The 17,777-nt window shown below is 50.7% G+C and overlaps 2 protein-coding genes across 5 annotated transcripts in view; both read right to left on the bottom strand.

Annotated features, from left to right (window-relative positions):
• SMURF1 (SMAD specific E3 ubiquitin protein ligase 1) overlaps window positions 1-7,059 on the bottom strand; it is a 42,365-nt gene extending 35,306 nt beyond the window's left edge. For 2 of the 4 annotated variants that reach the window (XM_048320950.1, XM_048320949.1), the window contains exon 1: window positions 6,806-7,059. In XM_048320950.1, the coding sequence (XP_048176907.1) occupies window positions 6,806-6,860 (55 nt within the window). In that variant the 5' untranslated portion in view covers window positions 6,861-7,059. The remainder of the gene's footprint in view (window positions 1-6,805) is intronic. The other 2 variants (XM_048320953.1, XM_048320951.1) reach the window with 1 other exon arrangement.
• Window positions 7,060-10,394: 3,335 nt separating this feature from the next.
• On the bottom strand, window positions 10,395-17,523 carry KPNA7 (karyopherin subunit alpha 7). Its single transcript, XM_048321398.1, has 10 exons — window positions 17,014-17,523; window positions 16,242-16,379; window positions 15,648-15,733; window positions 14,632-14,900; window positions 14,053-14,135; window positions 13,335-13,598; window positions 12,742-12,975; window positions 12,220-12,402; window positions 11,627-11,776; window positions 10,395-10,606 (listed from the first exon to the last, which is right to left on the bottom strand). Exons 1-10 carry the CDS (start codon window positions 17,164-17,166, stop codon window positions 10,526-10,528), a joined length of 1,641 nt encoding a protein of 546 aa, XP_048177355.1. The 5' UTR covers window positions 17,167-17,523; the 3' UTR covers window positions 10,395-10,525.
• Window positions 17,524-17,777: the final 254 nt, after the last annotated feature.

The following is a 17,777-nucleotide window of genomic DNA, read 5'->3' on the forward strand; positions in this document are numbered from 1 at the left end:
TCCTATTATATTTTATGACTTTCCCAGACATGGAAAACTGTAAACTATCCCCAGGGATCCCCTCTCACAAATTACTGAATTTCCCCTTAAACATATGTGAAACAAAGTTTAAAAACATGTAGCATCTTAACGCTAATGGACGTACTGACTCACTTAGCAAAGATACACGCAGCTCTCTTCTTTTATTACATTAATACTTATATAAATAATTTTAAATTGCGATATACACACTTGCTGTGCCATTTAAGAAATCACTAATGTCTCTTCTGATTTTCTCTCCCAAAAAATGACATGCACATACCTGAGCTTTTCAATGTTTAGCACCTTAGTCTAAATCCTAGAGGTAGACTTACACAGTGAAGCTGAATTTGCACTGAAGCACCTGAAGTGCGAGCACAGGTTTTCTTCTGCCAGCTTTCTCATGGCAGGTGACAAATTTTTGGCAATGAGGGTCAGCAGACCAGGAAGGAGATAACATCTTGAGTTACTGCAGCAGTGTTGCAGGAACTCATTTGTAAGCACCTGGAACATCACGATGTGAGAGCAGCAGCTTCCTCACCACCAGCCATAATACAAGCGTTCCATGTCAACTACCTGCATGCTTAACTGCAGGTTTGCCAGCAGACATGGTAGAGAATGTGAAATGATCTAAAGGTGAAAACAGCTGGATGTGGATCAACCATAGTGCTGTCCTCACAAAGGTATCCTGGGATGGCAAAGCATGAAGGACCATAGTAAGACCTCAGTGAAGACATTCCCCAAAAGCTGAGCGGCTCCACAACACAACGGTTGTCAACCTCAAGACTCAAGATCGCATTGACTCCTTTCTGCCCCAACAGCTGTCGGTACAGGAAAGAAAAAACCATTTGCAGCAACAGTTTATTTCACTCTGGAAGAATAAATCAGCATCTGCTTCCATGAAAAACATGAAAAATATCAAAACTTTCAGTGATATTCCAGACTTAAGTTCTTCTCATAGCAATACTTTGACTATATAATAACAGAAAAACGTAACAACAAAAAAGATTCCATTCCGAACTTAGGGAAAAAGATGGCAGATGGAACATCTCTTCCAGCCTTTTTTTTTTTTAATTTTTCTCTTTACTCAAGTCTTACATGAATTGCTCTGCTGGGTACAGACCTAAACTTCACACCCAGCCAACTGATTTAACCACAACTTGTCCAAACCACTCGGCTCTATCCCACTGCCTCCACCAAGACAGCCCAAACCAACACGGATGGCAGTGAGTAGCTGACTCAAGAACCATAAATAGCAGCAAGTAATCCAACCAGACTGATCCAGCTCCAAGCGTGGCAACTGGACTGGCTTCAAGGTGGGCAGCAATCCAGGTAAACCTCCAAAAACCACACACATGGATGGTACCTCCATGATGTACTTCTCCATTCTGTGAATCCATCAAGCAAACCTCCAGCCAGCTCAGAAACTGAAGGGGCTCACTGATCTTTATTTACAGTGGCAATTTTAGCAGCCTTGGGGCTGCCGTCAGTAAAGTTCCTCTACCCAGCACACAGAAAATCACGGTGTAAGAATAACTTCCTCACTGAGAAATTCCACACTGCTTGTATTTCCCAGAAATTGATGATTAATTGTGAAACACACACAGAAAGGATGATGCTACAAAATTTTAGAAATATTATAAAGCTGTTTCAAGAAATGGATGAGAAAACTGTTCTCAGACTGGTGGGCAGTATGGAATAAAAAAGAAATCATGAACTGCACAACCACATCCCAAATTGCATTTCTTTATATGAAGACATTCAATTTGACAAAAGAAAGTTTCAAGTCAGGAATAAAGTAGTTATTGTTTCTACTTTCCTCGCCTGAGGGGGATATTCAAACAAACTCGTTTTGGTGATTTAATTTACTTCCACCAGGACAATGGTGCTGGCATAGCTTTGACTTACTGGGAGAAGCAAAAAAGGAGACTTGGTCCCCATAGCCTGCCCAGAGGAAAAGGCTGCTCTTTGGATTCCCACTCTGGCAGCCCAAAAATGTCAGCTGGCCAACTGCAAAGGCTGTGCTCTCCACTTCCTCCTGTGAAAGCAAGATTTTATTTTTTTTTAATGTCCCCAGAGTTACATGCCCTGAGCCTCTTTGCCATCCCGATCCATAGGGCTCCGAACAGACACAAATTTGCCTTCAAGAAAACGCTGCTGCTTCCCAAGGCAAATGGGGATGTGAGGCAGAGGGAGATTAAGTGCCTCGCTCAGCATCACACAGGAAATCTGTGGCCAAGCTCCACGCTGAGCTCCAGCCCCGCGCTCCAATCACAGTCGGGCCTCTGCTCCCAGCAGACGTGGAGAAGAGAAAATCCTTACGAGAAGAAAATAACGAGACACGGATTTCGACACACTCCCAGACTACCACACTAAATAAATTTGGAGCTACCCAACTGCTGCTTCCCACCATGTCCCCCATGGCACAAAGCTGGCTCAAATATTAAATACCAACTGCAAGGGGGGCTGGGATGAGCAGCCAGCTCTTCCTGCCTTCCTGCCCCAGCACTCTTCACCTGGAACTGGTGGTCCTGATGCCCAATCACAAAACTATAGCCAGCCCATGATGTATTTACCATGTCTGATTGAGAGATCCCTACACAGATTCATTGTTCCTGAACATGGGACAGAAAAGTGTCCAGGTCACCAATATTAGTGTTGCTATTGATCAGTCAGTTAACTCTGCTGCACTGATCGATACATTACTCATGAAAGGGAAGCAAAACATCCTGACATTTGGGACATGCTTTAGCCTGTGCCTTTGTAACAATCCTAAGTGAACATTGCTCTAATGACAACACAACATTTTATCTTCTACTTGAAGTCACTGTATTCTTTTATGGATTCTTTAAATTACAAACGCAGGAAGTCCCAAAGCCACCCATTTACCGGCTACCAAGTGGCCAGGCTTCGTGGCTGGGGCTTCCCTAAACTGGCTGACTACACTGAGCTGCAAGTCTATGCAGGATACTGGTCTTTATCACTTCTTCCCTCTTCCCCTTTCTTTGCCACTGCTAAGCACAGCCACCTTCCCTACAGGAATCAAATTCGTCACCTACAAATCCCCTCTGGCTCTTCCCTCACCTCACAGCAACCACCTGCTTCATCATCGTCTTCCTCACTCTTCCCCGATGCTTTTAACACCACACTTTCTTACTCCTCACACCTGGGAGGATTCTCACCTCCATCCACTTTCCAAAACTGCCACCACAAGCAGCCCAGCACCTTCCCAGGCCAGGTTTTCCAAGGAGGATTTGAGGACTCTGAACCACAGTGAAAGGAGGTGTTTGGAGAAGATTATTTGGATCCTCCTGTTACACCAGCTCTGGCTTCTCTGCTAAAGAAACTGTTTTGCCACCAGTCCTCAACACGGCCATCTGACCATGGATGTGAGATCCTCCCCCTTCCTGCTCCAGCTAGGAAGTGATCCATAAACTTTAACTTTCCTCAGTTCCATGATTGCCCCAGAAGCCAGCCAGCTTTTAACACCTCTGCTGAAAAAGCCAGAACCAATGAAACCAGAACCCAACTTGCAGCTTTTTTTGGTAGAAAAGTTCCATGTTTAGTCCATTTCTTCACGGCCTTTCCAGTTCCATCTGCAACCTTTGCCTACAAGCTACCTGGAACAGGGTGTCTCCGATACCCAGCACAATGAGACTGCAGTTTTCACCAGCACTTGTGGGTGATATAAGTGTGAGCAAGTCATGTGTAAGCCTTGGAGATGATGAACCCTTTGGAACTTCCCCAGGGAGCAGCAGCAAATAAAGGTTTCAGAGAAGCACATGGGTAAAAAAGGGACACGTGCTCCGTGAAGGTCTCCTGGCCTGTGGATCGTGTTCCTCCTTGACCCAGCAGACCCCGAGCATATTTGGCAAGGACATGCACTCACAGGATCACTTTATTTTTCCATCCTTGTGCTGGCAATTCCGCCACTGCTGTGCTGCCCTGATGACAACACAGATAGGAAGAGACCACAGATTTAACAGGAAGTTTTCTCTTACTTTGCCTAGAACTGTTCCAAGGGGCAAGAGACAAGGCCAGAGGCCAGAGTATCTCTGGCTCTTGCATCACCAGATGGGGTGAAGGTTTTAGTGGAAATAAGAGGAGAAACTGAGATATGACAGGAAATTAGCATATTTGAGATCCACAGGCCACAAAGTCATTTTAACCTGTCATGCAACTCACTGTTATATTGAGGTTTTTAGTATTTCTGCACAGGATACATTATTTGCCATTTTACTTCATTACAATTTGCATCAGGCTAGGACTGACATCATTCTGTATAGGCTGGGAGATCACTTCTGGTAATCATGAGAAGATCAAGAACTTTTACATATATTCACATAAGTAACCCTGACACTCTGTTAACACAAATACCTTTCCAACAGATGAGGAAAAAAATTATGTCTTTTAAAAAATCACAAGAGATTCAACCACTCTTCCCTTCCCATTCACCCAGTGATGCTCACAGGCATCCTCAGCCTAAGTGGTATTTAGACTGCTATTTTCAGTACTGCAAAACTTAAATGGTGCCTAATCACAGGAAACACAATGCAGGTAGTAAATTATAACAAATGAGGTCCTCTGTCTTGATTTAAATGTGCTCAAATCTCCCAGTAGCCAAAGAGATGAGAAAACAACAGCCAGGCTGGCTGCAGCTATTTGAAACAGGTAAGTCAGCACCCCAGTCCCAGCCAAGCCAAGAACTTGGCATTGCCCAACAATTCCGGAGCTAAACCTCTCCCAGAGCAATTTATTTGTTGATTAAATACAGCAATTTTTGTCACACCACCCAGGTTTCCTGCTTGTAAAAACAGAAGATGTGTTTGAGCAAGCAGGAGATTTCTTCAATACAGTTAAAAAATGGGGAGTAATAAAAACTAAATCTACCAAGTTGCTCAATAAACTGAAACTTCAGTCTCTTCCAGGAAACATTCCCAGCTCGGAGAGAAGACTAGTGTATGCTAAAAGTAAAAAAGCATTTTGCTGCAGCATTCAGCCTTTAAAATTAAACCCAACAGCTTCTCTCTGTTATTTAAATGATCTCCTCCAGCTCAGAAGGGCTATGACCATGGCCTAAGTTACTTAACTCACATTTTTATTGACTGACTTGCATAAAAATAAGCCACATTAAGGACTGAGCTGACATTTGGTATACATCACCACAAAACTCATTTCAGATCAAACATAATTCATACAACCTAAAAATATTTCCAGCCTTCTCCCATCCAAGAAAAGGATTTTCAGATTTACATTATCCTCACAAACTTTGGTCTTCTGAAGCACAAGCAGTGCAGAATCAAAGGATTAAAAGAACACCAGGAGTTTTATTTTTTGATGATCTGCCTCTGAGTGTGCTTTGTGCCAGGAGCAAGTTAACCTGTAACTGCAGCTTAACCAGCACCGTTTTCTCATTATTTGCCAATGTTTTATGCACCCACACACAGAGGATCCCTCTCCAAGGATCAATTCCGGTCACCCAGAGCAGCACTGTGGCTGCTCCAGCCCAAGTGACCTTCAAGCATCCACCTGTTGCCTTGAAAGACTGGATTGGACCTTATTTTTTAATAATTCACACAGCAGTCTCAACAAGCAGAAACTGCATCTCTTCCCGTTAAAGAAGAAGGCTCGGCATTGACCGGAGCAGCTTCCAAAAGACTTAATCCAGATCTTTCAGGGTCCAACATAAATTGGTTTATCCATCCATGAACCCTCCAGAGGCCTCACACAGAGGCAGGACAGACACAGCTCTGGGTGTCACCTCCTGCACGGGGAAGGAACTTCCAGAGTTGAATGCCACGATGTGCCAGATGAGAGCAAGTTGTGAAGAAGGAGAGAAATTTTCAAAAAACCACGCTAAAAAAAAACCCAGCTAAAAGCAACTAAATGAGTATTTTCTCATTAGCAACTGATTTATCCTCCTCGGCACACAGGAGGTTGGGGGGGGTTGTTAATCAAAGTGAAGTAAGGCAAATTATGAAAGGCTTTGCTGAAAGCCAGTCTGTGGGAGAGGTGGCCCTGGGAATTCTCCTGGGAAAGGTGGAGAGGAGACCCCATGAAGGGGTAGGGTGGTCTGATGGGATGGAAGGCGGGAGCACAGGGATACCCCCACGGGGGAGGGAACAGAGGAAACCCTGGGAAAGGGCTGGGAAGGGGGAAAGGTGTCACAGGGATGCCCACAGACAGGGAAGGTGCAGAAGAGACCCCAGGAAGGGGCTGGGAGGGGGGAAGGGGTGTCACAGGGACCCCCACACACTGGGAAGGTGCAGAAGAGACCCCACAAATGGGCAGAGTGCAGGGGAGAGTTATCAACAGGGACCCCCAATCGGGAAGCGTGCAGAAAGGACCCCATGAAGGGTCAGAGTGCTGGAATGGGTGGTGAGTGTCACCCTCCATGGGGGAAGGTGCAGGAAAGACCCCAGGAAGGTGCAGCGTGCCCTGACCTGCTGGAAAACGAGGAGGAGACAGTGACAAATCCCCGCTCTTCTCAAATTTATGTCACCCCAAGGGGGCTCAAGCACCCCACGCCGGAGGGGCGGGAAAAAATATAAATAAACAAAAGCGCAAAGAGGCTCCGTCGGGCCACAGAGGTGGAAGCGGAACAGAAAAACGGTGGATAAAAGTTAAGTAACGCTGGGAGCTCGGGCCCGGCCGCCCCTCCCCTCACAGCCAGGCCGGGGAGGGGGCGAAGGCGCCAGGGGAGGGGAGGGGAGGGGAGGGGAGGGGACCCCGGGCCCAGCCGTGGATGTGCGGCCACACACACACAGTACCGCCGCCGCCCCGTTACCTGTGAGGCGGATCTTGATGCTGGATCCGTTCCGGCGGGTACCGGGATTCGACATCGCGCCTGGAGGAGGAGGAGAAGGAGGAGGCGGCGGCGGCGCCGAGCTCAACCGGCGGCCTCGCTCAGCCCCGCCATGCGAGCCCGCCCGCTCCTCACGATACCGGGGATCCCCGGGCCCGCGTTCCGGCGGCCGCCGCAGGCTCGGCGCCCTCTGTCCCCTCAGCCGCCGCCTCAGCCGCCGACGCGCCCGCCCGGCCCGGCCCGGCCGCGGAGAACCGAGGCCGCGCCCCCGCCACGCCCCCGCGCACGGCGGAGGGCGGTGACGTCAGCGCGCAGAGCGGAGTGGCCGCGTCCGGACGCCATGAGGAGAAGGTCGGGGGAGGGAAGGGCCGGGGGTGGCGCATGCCCAGGAGGGCTCGGGGGAGCGCCCCCTGGCGAGGGGAGAGGGTGGGGGGGAATAGGGGGAATTAGGGAATAGGGGTGGGATGGGGGAATAGGAGCGAATGGGGGGAATAGGGGGAATTAGGGAATAGGGGTGGGATGGGGGAATGGGAGCGAATGGGGGGAATAGGGGGGAATAGGGGGAATTAGGGAATAGGGGTGGGATGGGGGAATAGGAGCGAATGGGGGGAATAGGGGGAATTAGGGAATAGGGGTGGGATGGGGGAATAGGAGCGAATGGGGGGAATAGGGGGAATTAGGGAATAGGGGTGGGATGGGGGAATGGGGGAATAGGAGCGAATAGGGGGGAATAGGGGGAATTAGGGAATAGGGGTGGGATGGGGGAATGGGGGAATAGGAGCGAATAGGGGAGAATAGGGGGAATTAGGGAATAGGGGTGGGATGGGAGAATGGGGGAATAGGAGCGAATGGGGGGAATAAGGGAATAGGGGTGGGGTGGGGGAATAGGGGGAATTAGGGAATAGGGGTGGGATGGGAGAATGGGGGAATAGGAGCGAATGGGGGGAATAAGGGGGAATGGGGATGCCTGGAAAGTGGCATAGGGGGGCATAGGGGTGGAATGGGGGGAATAGGGGTGGCTAGGGATGTCTGGGGGGGAAAAGGGGCGAATAGGGGGTGAGTAGGTGTTCTCAGGGGTGGAACGGGGGGGACATGCTGGGTAGCATGGGGCCGATGGGGTGCCTGGGGTTGGCATAGGGGTGAATAGGGGCTGTCACGGTGGCATGGAGGGTGTATGGGAGGGGACATGCTGGGAGACATGGAGGGAGCACAGAGGTGCCTGTAGGTGGCATTGTAGGTAGCACAGGGGTGTAAAGGGGTCTTAATTTGGGACAAACGGGCGACTACGGGCAGTGGGAGTGCCTTTTTCATCTCCAGAAATGGAGCAGCATCTTCTCACTCTGTAACTCCCTGATAGGAGAGTGCAGCCAGGTGGGGAATGGTCTCTTCTCCCAAGTAACAACACAAAGGAAACAGCCCCAAATTGTGCCAGAGTTGGATGTTAGGAACGATTTCTTTGCTGAAGGAGTGGTCAAGCACTGACAAGGCTAGCTAGGGAGTCCCCACTCCTGAGAGTGTTCAAAGAAGGAGTAGAGGTGGCACTTAAGGGCTAGTGGGCTGATAGAGGCCAGTGGATGATCTTGGAGGTCTTTTCCAGCCTGAATGATCCTCCACCTGCTCTTCTGGGGCCAGGACAGGGGAGGCTTTAATTAGAAAAATGGCTTTGTTGTGCAGCTCTGGAGGGAGGTTGAGCTGCCCTGAGGAAGCACAGCAGCATCTCACCCTCACTGGTGCCCCTGGGCCCCATCCCATCCCACTGGAAGAAGGGGATGCCTCCAATGCCCCAGAGCCAAAAGTGCCATGGTGGCTGGTGCCTGTGCCAGGAGGGCTGGGGCTGGCAGGGAGCAGGGGAGGGCAGCTCCCCTGGGCCAGGCAAGCAGCTGCCTGCAGGTCGCTCACACACCCACACAGCAGCCTTGGTGATCCTTCAGGCACTGGGCCCAGCTCTCCAGCTACCAGGGAGACAGCAGGCACATCCCAACCCTCTGTTTGAGAGGGGCACATTGTCCTGGCCCCTGCCTTCAGGACAACATTTTATTTTAAGTTACAGGCACAAGGATGGAAAGGAGCAGCTCTGGGCCCCTGGCTCTGTGTAACACCACCAACCACAGGTTTATGTTCACCACATGCAGGAAAAAGAATCAAAAAGATTTCCCCTTTCTGTTTTTATCCGGCTTTTTTCATCAGAGCAGCTGTAAGAGGCAGCCCTGCCTGGCCCTGGGAAAAGGCACCTGGGATGGTCCACACAGAACCACAACCCAAAATTAGGGCAGCGACCCAGGGCCCAGCTCTGTGGCTCTGTTTACTCTGAGGAAACAGATTCGTTTTACCCAGGGAAATGTGGTCCACAGAGCCCAGCCAGCACCAGCCCTGTTACTCCACCAGTCCCTGGTTCAGGTGCAGGCTAAGGCAGTGCTGTATCGTGTTTTTAAGTCCACAGCCCTGGCTGCAAGGAGCACTTTGCATTTCATCAGATCCCAGCATTTTAATAATAAATAAATGAGACTCAGCCCTGGTACCCACAACTGGGGCTGCACAGCTCCTCCCAGAGCATAGTTTCTATGCTACCAAATCCCTGTTCCCTGGGTGGCCTGCAGGAAAAAAATGCATAAATCCTCTGATGAACAGATCCAGGGCAGAGGAAGAGTCTCTGCTTCCTGAAGAGATGATTTTCCCTTCAGATTAAGCTGCCTGTCACACCACCTCCCATTGCACCTGTGGAAGCAAAGCCCTGAGCCCACCCAGGGTCATTTTGAAGAGTCAAACCCCCCAAAGCAGAGAGAGAAAGCCACTCCCTCACCCTGCCTTAAGCAAAGCTTTTGAGATGCTTCAAGACCTGGGGAGCAAAGGGTTGGAGAAGAGTCTGCTGGGAATTACCAACACTGCAAGGATGGAGCAGTAGCCAGCAGCTTGTTGTAAACCTACAGCACAAAAAAGCTTTGTGCCATGTAATCAACTCCATCCTCACCTTCTGCTGGAGACCACAGTTGGAGGGCTTGGAGAAAAGAAGGACAAGAGCCAGGGACACACCATGGAAACCTGAAACACAGGTCCTTGGAATGAAAGAGCAGAGCCAGATCGATGGATGGCAAGAGGGAAGCTGCAGCAGACATGAATCATTGCTCCTGCACTGCCTCCAACAACTTTCTTTCCAAAGGGACCAGCATTTACTCAGCAGCTCCCACATGCACACCCCAATGCTTCCAAGTGAAGTAACACACAGCAAGGACACTGACCCACCTACCCCTGGCTCAGTTCCTTCTCTGCTGGAAGGACCTCCTTTCCCACAGCAGTGAGGGTGCCTGCAGAAGGGTGAAACACTTCTCAAATAGTTTCAGAGCTATTTCAGCCACTCCAAGCCTAGCAGTTTCGGCACATGGATTTGGTGGTAGGATGCTGCTCTCCAGCAGTTTAATATACTTAGAAGGAAGTTTTTACCCAGAAAATGTGCCCAGGGGCTCCAACACATTCCTTCAAGGCCTTAAGATACTATTGGAAAAAAAACCAAGCCCTATCATTTGCAAGAGCAGCTTAAAGGAGGGGGAAAATAATTAAAGGCAAGAGGCACAAAGCCAAAAGTGCAATTTATTGAAAAGTTTCAGAAGTAAAAAGGCTCAGCATCTCTGCTCCTCATGGTTTGGATGTCTGAGCTCTTCCAAGGCACCTCCACCCACCAGCTTAGAGCTGTGTCATGCTTCATCTTCAGAAGTTGAAGTCTTGCTTCTCCACTGAGAAATCATACAGCCCATCTTGGCCAGTCTGGGGCTCCAGGTCTGTATTCTCCTAGGAGGAGAATGATAGCAATCAGTCACAGGGTCTGCATTTGAATGATGCCTAACCTTTTTACAGCAGCTCTGTTTTAGTCTGGTTTTCAAAATGCAGCTGTTGAGCTCAGCTTGACTCTCACAGAACCCCTGGAGACCAGGCCAAGCGTTCCTGCTCCTTGCAGCACCCCAGAGCTGCAGTGTCCCTGCAGCCCACACACAAAAGCAGCCAAGCCTTTGGGCTCAGACACCATAGGAAGAAGAGGAAAAAAAAAGTGGCTGCAGTGGTAGGACTCACTCAAATTAAATGGCCTGCTTGGAACAGCAACAAGCCAGGACTGCTTAGGGAGATGTTCTCCTGGCATCCAGCCCCTCCAGCAGGAGCTGGTGTGGAGAATTTCCTCCACACCCACTTGCACCCCACAGACCCTGCTCTGGCAAAGGACTAAACCAGACCTTTGCCCCCTGCTGCAGCTCACACCCAAACTGAGCCACAGCTCCAAGGTCTGCCAGACCTCTAAGCCTCTTCCCTGATGTTTTCCCATCTGCAAGTCTAAGGCTAGGACTGAACATGACATCTGTGACAGTCATTGGACTCTTGCAGCTCCTAGCTGGTGTCCTATCTTCTTTTTTCATAGATTCCTTACCATGAGAAGGGTCAAGTAATCCAAATGCAACCTGAGCACTGTTATCAGCTGAGTAGGAGGCTGCCATTCATAGTGACAAGCCAGCTCAGCTCCGAAGGAGGAAACTTCTCCGCATTTGGTATTCATATCAGTAACTGCAGTAGCTCCAGCTGATGCCAGTTTAAATTCCAGCAGCAAGATGCTATCAAGGCATCCATGTCTATTGTGCAGCTCCTTGGCTGACAACTTGGAGCTTCCACAGACCTTTAAAAGCAGCTGAAAGAAGCTGCAAGGACTTCTGGTCATGTGGAGGTCTCCTCCAAAAACCTCTTCCAGTATCCTTAAACTCTGTGCTTCATTCCAGTGCGTAAAGCTTCATATTTTCAGCTGAGAAGCAGCAAGGGCTCACATACCTCACCAGAAAAGTATTTCTCTATGATGTCCAGGGCAGCTCTGTAGACCATATCATTCTCATGGTTTTGCAAGTCTTCAATTTTCTCCAGACCACCAAGTTCTTCAACCAGCAGACACAACTTCTCTGTCTCTCCCAGCTTCTCAGCTGCCTGTAACATTGGAAAATCAGGCAGGAAAACAACCATCAGTAACAGGTCTGAGATGGTCTTTACTGTAATTACAACCCTGATCTACAAGTCAAAGGATCACAGTCCCTGAATTTATCAGGTCCCTACCCAATGCCAGGGATATGACTGGGGTGCCTGTGGAATACCAGTCCCTGCTGGGGACTGCCAACCAAACCAGTGAGCAGAGGATGAGGAGCAACACTTTGGGAACTTAATCTTGCCAAGCCCTTTAGACAACCTAAGGGTATCCAAGGACAATTTAGACAGTATGAAGTCTCTCTTACTCCAAAAATCAAGTCATTGTTCTAACCACACAGTATGAGCATTTGGCTCAATCCTTGCTGCTCTTAGGGAGCAAGAAGTCAAAAAATAAGATCTTATCGGGATGAGATTAAAAAATGGCATCCAGGATGAACAGATCTCACCAGGAAGAGCTTTGAAATGGTCTCCAGGATAGTCAGGATGGTTTTGCTGTCTTTGGCCAAGAGCAGGTTGAGCAGAGGTTTGAGGATCCCAGAACGGACGAGTTCCACCACCTGATCCACCGTTCCTCCAGTCATGAAGTTGGCCACTACCCACACACCCTCCTTCTGAGCCTTGAAGTCACCCTGGAAAAGCAGCACAGCAAAGGCATTCCCAAGCTTTAGTATCCCTCTAGGATCAGTGTGAGGTGAGGATAACCATCTCCCTTACACTCAGCTTGGGCTGACCCCTTTCCCAGCCCTTTGGGTGATGCATGGACACGTGGCAGAGCTGCCAAGAGCAGCTCCAGGATGTGTCTCCATGCAGGTTACTGACAAGTCAGGATGCTCAGGCTGTCCCAAGGATCTCAACAGCTCTGAAACAGCCTGCTCAGGTGGCTCTGGGGCTGAGTGCTTCACTAATGAGCCATCCCAGGCCACCTGAACCCCACATTCCTCCCGCAGGAGCACAGTGCCATCCCTTACCTTGTTGAGCAGCTCCACCAAAGGTGGCAATAAACCACAGGTGATGATCTGTTGGATCTGCTGGCAAGGCCCTGCTGCAATGTTGCTGAGGGTCCACGCTGCTTCCTTCTGGATCACTGGTTTCGTGTGCCTCAGCAGCCGGGGCAGGACAGTCAGGACACCAGCGTCTATTGCTTCCTGGGTCTGCTGGTCCGTGCCTGTGACCACATTCCCGATGGCACGGAGAGCTGGAGTCTAGACAGAGATTAGAGGAGATGAGGAAAGTCCTTACCTTGAGGGATACATGTCAGAAAGCCCAGCAAGATCCCTCACTAAGTGCTTGATCCTTCACACAAGGAGGGCATTGTGGGTGATGGCTGTTTATTTACAGCCCCATCATTCCCCATTTGCTCTAAGCAGCTTTAGAGTCTCTATCCAGCCTCCAGCAACAGCAAGCAGAACAGAGCAGTGGCTTGACAAGCAGGCAGTCAATTCTGCAGGCTGAGGGGACAGCACACCACAGCTGCCACATAGAACAAGGGCATGTGCCTTCCCTCTTCTCAGACATTTCTAACTACGGGACCAGAGGGTGGAGATTGCTAATTGTCCCCTACCACAACATTCATATCTGGGCTGTCCATGAGCTCCACAAGCCTTGGGAGAATCCCTGTGTCCACCACAACTTGGATGCGATCATTGCAGCCATCAGTCAGGTAGGAAACAGCCCAGCAGGAGTCAGAGATGATTTCCTTGTCCTCGTGCTGCAGGAGGAAGACAAGGACTGGCAGAATCTTCTTCACAGCATCCAAGGGAGGGCAGGGGTTCTTGTTCCTGCACAGGTTTGATAGTGTCCAGGTGATGTTCCTCAGGAACCCAACCTGAAACACAAAGCAGGTGTGAGATCCTCACTGCCCCCAAGAGTTTCTCAGTCCATGTTATCCTGTGAAGGTTCTCATGCACCAGGGACAGAGAATAGTGGGGCAGGAACCATTGCAGAAGGGCAGAGAAACCACAAAGCAGCAGGAGGAAGCTTGAAGGGCAAGTTCAGCCCTTCCACATGCATATGCAAGTCTGCCTTGCACCAGTTTCACGTTATTCCTAGCCTGAGATAGTCAGAGCTGGGTAAGAAAGCCAAGAATGGAAGAAATCCCATTGACTTGGAGTGCCTGCTTGGCATCCCCAGCCTTGTGCATAGGCAGGGCCACAAAAGCAGTTTAGAGCAGGGTCTCATTCAATTATACAAAGCGTTTGTTGTGCACAAGGCAGCCAGTGGACTCACCCATCACCCAAGGGATTAAGAGCTGTTAAGTCAAGAAAGTGAAGGTTATTTACTGGAGTTGCAGGTGACACCAGAGCCAGCAAGGGAGGAATCACACTGCGAGCAATAAGAGCATCCCTGTAGAGAGGACCATCGCCTGGGCAGATAAAAAGGGTCAGTCATTGCATCTGCTTGAGTCACAAGACAGTCAACATGAAACAGCAATCAGACCTGCAGGGCCAGGGCTGGGTGACCCACCAGCCACACACCACTAGGCATTTCCAGATGGGAAAGATTTACTGGGCAGACTGGAGTGCCAGCAGGCCAACCAGGCATGACCCATTCTGTTCTCTATGGTGACATTAGTGGGTTAAACCACCCCAGCAGAACAGAGTCTTGCCCTTGGCTTTGGCCAAAATCATCTTGCAGAGCCAACATAGGATCTCAAAGGCTGCCAGGCCACACCAAGGGGATGAAGAGTTATGGGGTTCAATAGGGGCAGCAGCTTGGAGACAAAGCTGCAGGGACCAGAGCACCAATGCTTTATCTCCCCAACAGAATCACAGAATATTCCAAGTTGGAAGGGGCCCACAAGGATCATCAAGTCCCTGGCTCAGTCAGGGACCTCCAAATGCCCCTCCAGGTCCCCTCACCTGCAATGTTACCCAGGGCCCACACTGACTGCTCGCTGATGTGCATGTGTGGGGAGGACAGCAGGGAGATGAAGGCTGGGATGGCCCCTCCCTCCACCACGGCCCTGGTGTGCTCTGAGGTGCCAGAGGCGATGTTGGTCAGTGCCCAGGCTGCCTCAAACTGCAGGGCAGCGTTGTCAGCACGGCCCAGGAATTCCACCATCCTGGGGATGATCCCCAGCTCGATGATCTGATTGATGGGGGGGTCCTTGTGCCTGGACAGCAGCTTCCTGTAAGAGAGGACACAGCACAGCCAGCCATGAGGAACCCTGCATGGTGCCACCACAGCCCATAGGCCTGTGGCCAAACACAAGGTTGTGGCTTGCAGGGGAAGCACTGATGGTTCAGCATCCCACCACAACAAACCCTCAGCAGAAGGGCTGCCATAAAAAGGGAAGAGTCAGCTAAACATAATGAAGCAACAGCAGGGTGTCTGCTGGAAGTAAAGCCTGGACATCCTCCCAGCCATACTCACTGGGGATGGTGCTGGTCCCAGATCACTGGTACAATAGCTGGAGCCAGCCAAGGAAGCACAAGCAGGGATGCAGCCTCTCCTGGACCCTCAGGAGACATCCCCTCTGCCAGGTGGGTGATGAAGGCACTCTATGGTCCTTCATGCCCCCAACCCTTGTAGGGACAGCCCCTGCTCAGCTCTGACCCTTTTCAGAGCCAGGCTCTCCCGTCCTTATTCTGCCCAAACATTTGGCACTCAATTTCTTGTGGGATCCAACGTGATCCCTGGCACAGCACAGGCACAGCAAGGAGGGGCACAGCCAACCCCCTGGTTGGGTTCACACAGGACTGTGAGCCAAGCACAGCACACAGGGCACAGAACAGGCACCAGCTGAGATTCCCACAGGCAGTTTGTGTTACCAGGCTCCTTCTCCCTTTGCCATCTCTCTAGAGAGCTCCTCAAACAGGAACTTGCAGCCTTTTGCCCCCAGGCCCCAGCACAGCTCCAGCAGCTGGGTGCATACCTGGTGGCCTGGGTGGCGAGCAGCTGCAGCTCAGTGTCATCCCCATTCACAGCTTCCACGATCTCCTCCAAGGACGGCTGAATAATCTGTGTCACAAGGAATGATTCTGAGTCAGACGGGGAGCTGGGACTCCCTCCGGTTTAATCTCGGCAGTCAATCAGCCGTCTAGACCCGACTCAGTCACCACTTCATATCTAAGAGGTGTCTATTCTTTATGCAACACAGTTTCGAGATGAGGCAGAGGAAGAAAATCCACAAAAGCCTTCAAGGCAACTACTGCTTGTAATCAAGCACTGAAAGAGTCACTGACACCATAATGGGCCTTCGAGCTCAGTAATTACCCCTGGCTGTGCAGGACGCCAGACAGGAGCAGCTCCCAGCGAGCCAGAGCACCAGCCTGTTCTACCTGCCATCAAGGGAGGCCAGCAGGACATCACCAAGAAAAATTGCACAGACAAAGACCAGGTAGTCTGAAACACTCCCCAGTACTGGGCATGGAGATCAGGAATGGCACCAACTACTTAACCCAGGCCACCCCAGCTGGAGTTGGTAGTGGCCCAAGGTGGGGATGATTCCAGCTGCACTGACACTCACCTCATATGCTCCATCTTGTCCCAGAGAAGGATTCTCCTCCTTCACATGAATGGAAATGTTCCTGCGCTTCAGGATCTGCTCATCCTTCTTGGCCTTTCTCAGCTCGATGCTCACCTCCACCCTCTGCCTCCGCAGGGTCTGGGGGGAAGAAGGGCACCATCCCACCCGTATCTGCAGCACCCCATTTCCCAGGGAGTTCATCCCCCACCATCTGCCCCACATTTCCCACGGGAGGAGTGCAGAGTCAGCACCTCCTCACTAAGGCCTGAAGGGTAATGTAGGAGATGAGACAGAGGAAACCTCTCCCTCCGTGCCTCCCAAGGACATGGGCTGCTGGATGAACCAGCAACCAGTGGGTGTTTTTAAAAGTTGATTTGCTGAACCTGAAAGGCAAACCTTCATCTCCTCTACTGGCTTAAATCAAGCTGACAGATCCCACATCTGACATCCCATACCAGCTCCAACTCTGCAGGGATAACTGCTGTGGAGAGCTCAGCAGGCTGGGGCTGAGCCATTTCCCTCCCAAAGCCACCCACCCAAAACTCACATCCCCCTTGCCTGTGCCACCACACTCCTTGCAGCCCAGCCAGCCCCACACCACATCCCAAAAGCCACCCAAACATCCCAGCTGAAAGGATCCAGAGCCATTCCCCTGCTCCCTAACACAGGTAGATTTGGGACCATGAACCTTGAGAAGCCTCTCCATCAGCTTCTGCCAACAGTGGGCTCTGCTGGGATCCCAAAGTGCTGGCACAAGCAGGTGGGTACTCACAGTTTCATCCTTGCCCTTGTTCTTGAACAACTTCATGTGCTGGCTGTGCTTCCTGACTGGCATCTTGGCAGAGTTGAGAGAGGTGCTGAACACCCTCGTGTGCTCTTGGGGGTCAGGACAGAGCGGCATCAGGTCACAGCTGCCCAGCAGCATCCCCTGCCAGCCACTGAGGGGGCTGGGACGCCCCACTCCCACCAGCAGCCTGGGCCACTCATTTCCACCCCACACTCCCAGCAAGGGAGACACTGGAGATCCCCTGCCCCAAGCAGGGCTTGGTAGGATCCTCACACACTTCAGCTGAGCCACTGAACTAAATACAAGCACAAACTACCACTTAATATCAGGCTACAGAAATTACAGCTGCTGCTGCAGTCCCAGGAGGAAACAAGACACAGACTCCCCACAGTCACAGGAACATCCACTTCCTCCAGCCCGGATCCTTGGGCTTTTACATTTCCTTTGACGCACAACCCAAGCCTAGCAAGGCCTCTTGCCTCCAAAAGGAGCAGCTCAAGGTCTGATTTAAGGACACACAACCACATCCAAGCCTCTCTCACTCTACCACAGAGCCCAGCCTGGCTTCCTCCACCAGCATCCCCAGCTAGGAAAGACACATGGTCATGTGCAGGGACATGAAGTGACCAAGGTCAGTTGATAAAAAAGAGTTCTGGAAACCCAGGAATTAGTACAGACTGCCAGGTGAACATGAAATAGGGACAGGTAAAAATAATTTCTAAGCACCTCCTGATAAAAGCCAGAGATAT

Source organism: Corvus hawaiiensis, chromosome 16 (assembly GCF_020740725.1).
Source record: "Corvus hawaiiensis isolate bCorHaw1 chromosome 16, bCorHaw1.pri.cur, whole genome shotgun sequence".
In the NCBI taxonomy this organism is placed as follows: Eukaryota; Metazoa; Chordata; class Aves; order Passeriformes; family Corvidae; genus Corvus; species Corvus hawaiiensis.

Excerpts from the sequence above, each read along its gene's own strand:
- KPNA7 (XM_048321398.1), bottom strand. The coding sequence starts at position 17,166 with ATGCTGCTGGGCAGCTGTGACCTGATGCCGCTCTGTCCTGACCCCCAA. Across the intron at positions 14,901-15,647 it reads CTCGCCACCCAGGCCACCAG|GAAGCTGCTGTCCAGGCACA; the intron begins GTATGCACCCAG and ends CCTCTCTTACAG. Across the intron at positions 14,136-14,631 it reads GGCCCTGGGTAACATTGCAG|GCGATGGTCCTCTCTACAGG; the intron begins GTGAGGGGACCT and ends TTATCTGCCCAG.